The sequence below is a fragment of the Brachyhypopomus gauderio genome, chromosome 21, assembly GCF_052324685.1.
Source record: "Brachyhypopomus gauderio isolate BG-103 chromosome 21, BGAUD_0.2, whole genome shotgun sequence".
Taxonomy (NCBI): Eukaryota; Metazoa; Chordata; class Actinopteri; order Gymnotiformes; family Hypopomidae; genus Brachyhypopomus; species Brachyhypopomus gauderio.
The window spans coordinates 8760748-8769819 of record NC_135231.1 but is presented as its reverse complement, the minus strand read 5'-3'; the positions used below and the strand labels follow the sequence as shown (position 1 = coordinate 8769819).

The window sequence follows — 9072 nt, the reverse complement described above, 5'->3', positions numbered from 1 at the left end:
CCCGCAGTTCTGACTGCGCTGTGCAGAGCATTCTTACCGGGAGGCACCATCTGCCACGGCTGATAATCTGTGTCTACACATCTCCACTATATTCCTTGATGATTTAAATAAAAAAAAGCCCTTCTGATCTTTTTCTATCTCAGGCAGGCAGCTACATTACGCCTATAAGATCTCTGCCCGTTCAACTTCCTGCCCGGGGCCCTTTTTTACATCGCTGATTTATCTTGGTGTAGAAGGGGGTGTTAGGACTAATTGTACTACCCAGGAGAAAGAGTATCCAAGTGTGCACGGGTGTTCGTATTAACCCTGGCCCTCCGAACCACCGGGAAGGGGAGGAGAAATGAGGATGTTAAAATAACTCCCGTGTATGCATTATTGATGAGTAGCGAGAGTGCGAGAGGAAGAAGGCAGTTAGTGACGGTACCGCAGCACGCGGGCAGGTTGCCACGGACGTCCGGCAGTTCAGTGTGTAACGCAGTGCTGAGGGAGGCCGTCTCTATGGACGTGGTACTGGAATATACTTACAAAAACCTTCATAAACTCACACCAAACAAGCTGGCATGTACCATCCGTAGCAGGTTAATTACTCAGTAGGTAAAAAAAAAACTAAATAGCAGGTAAATTCCCTAGCAGGTTATTGATATTGTTAACAATATTGTGAATTATGCCCGTTCTGGTCGTGTGGAATAATCGAGTGTGTTGGTGTCTATCTAATCAGGAAACGGAAACCTGGATTGAAAACTTAGCCTACTACATACTGAATACTGCACTCAGTATATACTGGATACTGCATACTGGTCCTCGTAGTAGTATGCAGTACAGTTTCCAGTAGGCAACAAATGCAAAGCATACTACAGGGTCATGTGAACGTAGCAATGCATGATGGGATGCAGTACACCACGAAGATAGCTCCGTTCGCGTACTGGAATATTTTGCAGAAGTAGTATGTCATCCGGGGATGTTTCGTGTACTGGAAAATTATTTTTATTTGCATACTGCATACTGCATACTTATTTGGGGCCCAAGAAGTACGCCAGTAGTATGTAGTAGGATATTTCGAACACAACCCAAGTTTTTTGAACAGATGGATTGACGTGTGCCGGAAGTCCCGCCTCCCCACCGACAGGACAGTCTTGTCCCGTCAGCCTCATAATTGGGCTCACGTGATGGAAGAAACGGCGGGAGGGTCGTCACGGCAGCAGTAACGCACACGGGGAGCTCACGCGTACCGCGCGCTGCTGGCTTTGTGCAGCACCTCAACGGACGCTGGACGTGCTGCTAAGATTAGTGGCGGCTCCAAGCAGAGCAAACTGGCGCTCAACACTGCTGTAATGTGATTACGTCTGCAGGGGTTCAGTGATAAATTACCTAAAGCAAACTTTTTTTTAAAATTAATGTGATCATATATTAATTCGAAGTTCTTTAAACATATTGCACTTGTGAGCTGAATGTAATTATTGCATTTGACAAACGATTACCTTTTGTTCATGAATACGTTTAAACTTCCACTACACGGTGGTGCGCTAAACGCTGAAACATGAAATCATTCCAGTGGATCTGTACTTACTCCCAATAGTGATATTGGGAGTGTGTGTGTGTGTGTGTTTGGGTGAAGTAAGTTCACTGCTGTAAGTGACAAACGAGGTGCCCACACAAAGACAAGATAGACACAACATGGTCGTTATAAAAAATTTATTTAGAAGAAAACATATGGAACCATATTACATGTAGTGTGGTCAGACTATAGTATCTACCTCTGGTAAGAACAACACAGCTCAGTGGACGTGAAACATCACAAAAACCGGCATGGGGGCCTGTATGTACTAAAATGCTGACCTTTGAACTAGATCCTCATAGCCATTATGAAGATATGGGACACGTATATCTCCAGGTCCAGGACGACACTTCTGAGCAGGTATAGTAGTGTTAGAAATGCCTCACTGCAGACAGCATAGCACAAACGACGCCACACAGACGAGTGAGCGATGGTAAGACGTACAAACACATCAGGGCCGAGTGGTCAAAGAAGCCGTTCTTCTGACCTCGGAACTCGTACAGGCATGTCATTCGTTTTTCTTTTGGGTTTTCAACGCTTCAAAGTTTCTCGCAAACTCTTCATCCCTGATCTTTTTAAAGTTGATCTCAAGAATTTCTTTTTTTTTGTTGATGTTTTGACATTCTTTCATGGTTTTGCTTATTACGTGATTGTGATCAGATTAAAAAAAAAAAACAAAAAAAAAAAAACGGTACAAATTGCGTAAAATAATGTGGCTGAATCTGAGGTAGCAAGGCAGTCATGGCTTTCTTCTGATTTAAAACAGATTTATAAAACTACTCTACTCAGATAGAAATCTTAGGGCCTAACCTCCAGTAAATCATAATTTAGTTTATTTTTCCCATCTCTATTTTACAAGCATGTTCTCTCATCTGTGTCCTCTTCTGGAGTGGATATGCTGTATAGGCACACGGGGCTATTTTGGTGCTTTAGAACCTTCCCACCTTCTCCAAAATGTCCTGCAGTTTCAGGACAGTGGCGTGGGGTCGAATACGGTGTGTGATCTACTGCCGGCATGCCTGCACTACGCCAGACACTCTGATGGGAGTCAGGACTCGGGACGCGTGCTCAGTGGCGAAGCTACCGTCTCCTGCAAACCGACGCTGTAAACGCGGATGAGAAATTAACAGGAGGAGTGCATTCTGGGAGCAACATGCATGTGTCATCACGAGGCGGTTCAGGATAGGGCGGTTAAAACACAATTTGCTTCACCCTCCCCCATTTACACGTGGAGCTTTTCTTAAACATGTGGGGTCACGTGAGCCGTGATGCAGAGCGCGTGCGGAACACTGGGGCGGGGCGGAGAAAGGGAACACGTGACTCACGAGAGAGCACGCAAAAATAGAAGCTTACAGGTTATACGGTACAAAGCCCCCGTTACCCTAAATTATATCATCTGCATATACAAATCACGGTGGAACCCACGCTAGGTACAGTCTAGAAGTTCATGAAATTTACAGTTGCATAGTACACAGATGGATTAGTAGAAGCAATAGTGGGGGAGGGGTGAGTGGGCGTGGCTGTGTCCTCACAACCACAGGCCTGTCATCTCAGTCTCAATGTTGAACCGAGACCCTCCGTGTCCGGAGCAAGGGATTCCACCGCGTCTCCATGACGATGAACGCACGCCGTCGTCCAGGGAGGTTCTCACGTCATCAAAGGGATCGTCCAAGACATCGTTAACTGCGCTCACATGGCCTGAATGTGCACACACACACACACATACGCACACACGCACGCACACGCACACACACGCACACACACGCACACACACACACACAAACAGAGACTTCATCAGTTACAAAAACATTTATTCAGGCATAAGCATATATTCATTATAAACTGACATTCTGGTTCAACACAGGCCAAAAGAGCTGTGATCTACTGGGGAACTGTTAGCCTGTGCACCCGTGTGACCAACACAGGCCAAAAGAGCTGTGATCTACTGGGAACTGTGTGACCAACACAGTGCAACAAAAACCTGGTGGAGTCAGAAAACCAGTTCAAATGGCTGCTTCCCAACACAGGCCAACAGAGTTAACGAGCCACGCTGCTCATCCTGCACCCCCCACACCTCAAAGCGTCCGACTGAAAAGCAAGATGCTCTTAAAGCGCAATTAAGAATATGAGCCAGAGGTGATAAAAGGCCCCTTAACTCTCCAGGCTTTTCACCAGGAGCTCATTTACATGGAGATTATATATGGGAGCAGGTACATGCAAAGGCTTTTGGGAAAGACAATTTAACTGGAGGCTTTTGGCTTAATTTCCCCCTGAACTACGGTGTGCTGAAAGGGACATCTCTCTTGCTCTAATGACTGGCCTAATACCTTTAAGGAACAAGAGAGAGTAGGAGAAGGGAGGGAGAACTGAGGCCTGATAACGTATGGAACCAGAGAGAGTTATCCCATGGTCCTCACAGCCCAACACTTATCTCACACTACAGGCTGCTCAAACGCAACATAAATACCCAGCTAGAGTTTAATTAAAAATTCACACGGCGGGGAGAAACCGCAAGCTTGCAGCCTTCTGCCACTGAAGAGTCACAGACAACAGAAGGAATGAAAGAGGCAGACGAGGAAGAAAGAGGGAACACTAATGAGGCTCACCACAATTACTGCATGACGAGGGAATAGGTGCAAACCAGAATTAAGACAGAAGAAGCATTTGAAGAGAGATTTTCAAAAGGAAGAGGTGTAATGGCTTTATTGTACAAATTAGTATCAGAAGAAGAGAGAGAGAGAGAGAGTGAGACGGACAGACAGAGAGACAGACAGATGGAGAGAGAGCAAATTGGAGAGCTAGAGAGAGAGTGAGAGAGAGAAAATTGGAGAATTGGTTTTGCTCATCTCCTGGTGAGACTCAGGGCCAGTAAGTGGAATGTATCGACTTTCCAAATGTACATCTTGGCCATTAGCCACAAGAGGCCGAGAGCCCCGCCCACACAGGGCCGGACCATGGGGGGTGGGGGGAGGGGGGCAGAGAGAAGAGAGCAGGAAAAGCCTCACATGCTCCTGACCTGTATCTACATTTCTGGAAATGGCTCTTGAGGGATCTGATCACTCAGTGGGACCTGCCCTGTCTCTGCTGAAGATGCACACTCAAACCGCACTGCGCTAGGCACACTCAAACCGCACTGCGCTAGGCACACTCAAACCGCACTGCGCTAGGCACACTCAAACCGCACTGCGCTAGGCACACTCAAACCGCACTGCGCTAGGCGCACTCAAACCGCACTACGCTAGGCGCACTCAAAGCGCACTGCGCTAGGCGCACTCAAAGCGCACTGCGCTAGTCGCACTCAAACAGCACTGCGTTAGGCACACTCAAACCGCACTGCGCTAGGCACACTCAAACCGCACTGCGCTAGGCACACTCAAACCGCACTGCGCTAGGCACACTCAAACCGCACTGCGCTAGGCGCACTCAAACCGCACTGCGCTAGGCGCACTCAAACCGCACTATGCTAGGCGCACTCAAAGCGCACTGCGCTAGGCGCACTCAAAGCGCACTGCGCTAGTCGCACTCAAACAGCACTGCGTTAGGCACACTCAAACCGCACTGCGCTAGGCACACTCAAACCGCACTGCGCTAGGCACACTCAAACCGCACTGCGCTAGGCACACTCAAACCGCACTACGCTAGGCGCACTCAAACCGCACTACGCTAGGCGCACTCAAACCGCACTGCGCTAGGCGCACTCAAACCGCACTACGCTAGGCGCACTCAAACCGCACTACGCTAGGCGCACTCAAACCGCACTACGCTAGGCGCACTCAAACCGCACTACGCTAGGCGCACTCAAACCGCACTGCGCTAGGCACACTCAAACCGCACTGCGCTAGGCACACTCAAACCGCACTACGCTAGGCACACTCAAACTGCACTACGCTAGGCACACTCAAACTGCACTACGCTAGGCACACTCAAACCGCACTACGCTAGGCACACTCAAACTGCACTACGCTAGGCACATTTGCTGGATTTTCTAATTAGTGCAAACCAGTTAAAATTAGTGTAATCAACACAACCCAGGAAGCCTGAGCAAAATCGTGGTGAGAACTTTTACTTTCTGAACCTGGAATGCCCACCTCTGCCTGCTAGTGAGGCACCTGCTCACACTTACCCCAGGGGCACTTGATGAACCTTCACAAAGTGCACGCAAAGCACACAACAGAGTTCACCCAGTGTGTGTCTGCATATAACAGGTATAACGGGTAAGATCTTACCTGTGGTTTTGAAGACAGACTTGATGCTTGAGAGGGGAAGGGAGAGAGAGAAAATATATTATATGGATATACAAGCCCTTGGAACAGTGACACTTATGAATTATGAGATACAGAAACATGCACACACACACTCTCTCCCACACAAACACACACACAAACACACACACACACACACACACACACACACACACACACACACGAGCACAACTTCTCATTTAGCCTGGACGTCCACCTTGAGAGCTGTGAGAAATGGGGCCTGCTGAAGACGTGGTGGTAATGAACTCCGCGGGGAGGAGAGAGAAGAGCCTCTTAAACACCGCAAAACTGCTCCCTTCAACCGGAAGCTTCGCACAGCCAGACCAGGGCCGGGTTGCCATAGCAAACGTCCCCGTGGCAGCAGTGTGGAGGGCCCTGCACACACGGGCTTGCCAACAGCCAACCCGCCCCCTTCCCTCTCTGATTGGTGAATTGGTTGTACGCAAAGTGCTTTGACCAATCGGGCAGCAGGATAGCTGGCAGAATCATGGAGAACACCCCTGTGGCCACAGTGTCAGTGTCGGAAGGGACTTTTAAGTGAGTGGAAGACAGAACTTCCCCATTAGGGGACCTGAAGCGCGGTGACCAAAGAACCTCACACAGGCACGCTGGAGTGCGGTATTCCTAACGCAGCGGTGGACTGGGAAGGCGAGGGCAGGGGCTTCCGTTTAGATTCACAGCGCTTGGCCGGAGCGACTTACAGAAAGTGCTTTGTAGTCTCTATCTAACATCTCCATGATGGCGTGTTGTTAGGAGTGGGCGGGGCCGGGTCCCTGAGGGCCAGGGGCGGGGCCAGTGAGCTGTGTCTGTGCTGTTGGAAGCCGGCAGCTCACTCACGGAGAAATTAGAATGGATTTAGAACCGAATCTGCTGATGGACTTTCGACCCCCGATTTTCACCTTCATTTAAGCTGCTGGCTGTTCCTGTGGTGCAGGAGTGTGTGGCGTGTTGCCCAGGGAGACGCTTCACCGCCACGGACGACATGCAGGGTAAATGTGCGGATGATAACGGAGTCAGTGAGAGAGCAGAAAACAGGGGCAGTTATGATAACAGAGTTAGTGAGAGTGTAGAAAACAGGGGCAGTTATGATAACAGAGTTAGTGAGAGAGCAGAAAACAGGGGCAGTTATGATAACAGAGTTAGTGAGAGTGTAGAAAACAGGGGCAGTTATGATAACAGAGTTAGTGAGAGAGCAGAAAACAGGGGCAGTTATGATAACGGAGTCAGTGAGAGAGCAGAAAACAGGGGCAGTTATGATAACAGAGTTAGTGAGAGTGTAGAAAACAGGGGCAGTTATGATAACAGAGTTAGTGAGAGTGTAGAAAACAGGGGCAGTTATGATAACAGAGTTAGTGAGAGAACAGAAAACAGGGGCAGTTATGATAACAGAGTCAGTGAGAGCAGAAAACAGGGGCAGTTATGATAACAGAGTTAGTGAGAGAGCAGTAAACGGGGCAGTTATGATAACAGAGTCAGTGAGAGAGCAGAAAACAGGGGCAGTTATGATAACAGAGTTAGTGAGAGAGCAGAAAACAGGGGCAGTTATGATAACAGAGTTAGTGAGAGAACAGAAAACAGGGGCAGTTTTGATAACAGAGTCAGTGAGAGCAGAAAACAGGGGCAGTTATGATAACAGAGTTAGTGAGAGAGCAGAAAACAGGGGCAGTTATGATAACAGAGTTAGTGAGAGTCTAGAAAACGGGCAGTTATGATAACAGAGTTAGTGAGAGAGCAGAAAACAGGGGCAGTTATGATAACAGAGTCAGTGAGAGAGCAGAAAACAGGGGCAGTTATGATAACAGAGTCAGTGAGAGAGCAGAAAACAGGGGCAGTTATGATAACAGAGTTAGTGAGAGTGTAGCAAACAGGGGCAGTTATGATAACAGAGTCAGTGAGAGAGCAGAAAACAGGGGCAGTTATGATAACAGAGTCAGTGAGAGAGCAGAAAACAGGGGCAGTTATGATAACAGAGTTAGTGAGAGTGTAGCAAACAGAGGCAGTTATGATAACAGAGTCAGTGAGAGCAGAAAACAGGGGCAGTTATGATAACAGAGTTAGTGAGAGAACAGAAAACAGGGGCAGTTATGATAACAGAGTTAGTGAGAGAGCAGAAAACAGGGGCAGTTATGATAACAGAGTTAGTGAGAGAGCAGAAAACAGGGGCAGTTATGATAACAGAGTTAGTGAGAGTGTAGAAAACAGGGGCAGTTATGATAACAGAGTCAGTGAGAGAGCAGAAAACAGGGGCAGTTATGATAACAGAGTTAGTGAGAACAGAAAACAGGGGCAGTTATGATAACAGAGTTAGTGAGAGAACAGAAAACAGGGGCAGTTATGATAACAGAGTTAGTGAGAGTGTAGCAAACAGAGGCAGTTATGATAACAGAGTTAGTGAGAGAGCAGAAAACAGGGGCAGTTATGATAACAGAGTTAGTGAGAGAGCAGAAAACAGGGGCAGTTATGATAACGGAGTCAGTGAGAGAGCAGAAAACAGGGGCAGTTATGATAACAGAGTTAGTGAGAGAGCAGAAAACAGGGGCAGTTATGATAACAGAGTTAGTGAGAGAGCAGAAAACGGGCAGTTATGATAACAGAGTTAGTGAGAGAGCAGAAAACAGGGGCAGTTATGATAACAGAGTTAGTGAGAGAGCAGAAAACAGGGGCAGTTATGATAACAGAGTTAGTGAGAGAGCAGAAAACAGGGGCAGTTATGATAACAGAGTTAGTGAGAGAGCAGAAAACAGGGGCAGTTATGATAACAGAGTTAGTGAGAGAGCAGAAAACAGGGGCAGTTATGATAACAGAGTTAGTGAGAGAACAGAAAACAGGGGCAGTTATGATAACAGAGTTAGTGAGAGAGCAGAAAACAGGGGCAGTTATGATAACAGAGTTAGTGAGAGTGTAGAACAACTTCAGTCTAGAAGATACTGTGGAGACAGAAAGCAAAAAGAACACAAAAGAATGTGATGGGAGAGGGAGATGGAGAGAAGGAGAGAGAGATGGAGAGAGAGATGGAGAGAGAGAAGGAGAGGGAGCGTGACTACGGATGTGTTATTCTTAGAGACTCATGAGCACATGCGGGAAAGGTGTTATTAATCTGCTCCACAAGGCCGGTCATATCAGAGCTGATTCAGAGTTATAGGACTGATCTAGGAACTCGTCTGAGAATACCAGGGGTGCCCACAAGTTTTCAGCTTGCGAGTTACTTATAAGATGACCAAGTCAGAAAGATCTACCTACGTCACATTGGCTACC

The 9072-nt window shown here is 47.6% G+C and overlaps 1 protein-coding gene across 1 annotated transcript in view; it reads right to left on the bottom strand.

Annotated features, from left to right (window-relative positions):
• Nucleotides 1-1677: 1677 nt before the first annotated feature.
• The window catches only part of utrn (utrophin), a 158061-nt gene continuing 150666 nt past the window's right edge, over nt 1678-9072 (bottom strand). The window contains 2 exon segments of the mRNA XM_076984167.1: nt 1678-3253; nt 5782-5807. Of these exon segments, the coding sequence (XP_076840282.1) occupies nt 3245-3253; nt 5782-5807 (35 nt within the window). The 3' untranslated portion in view covers nt 1678-3244.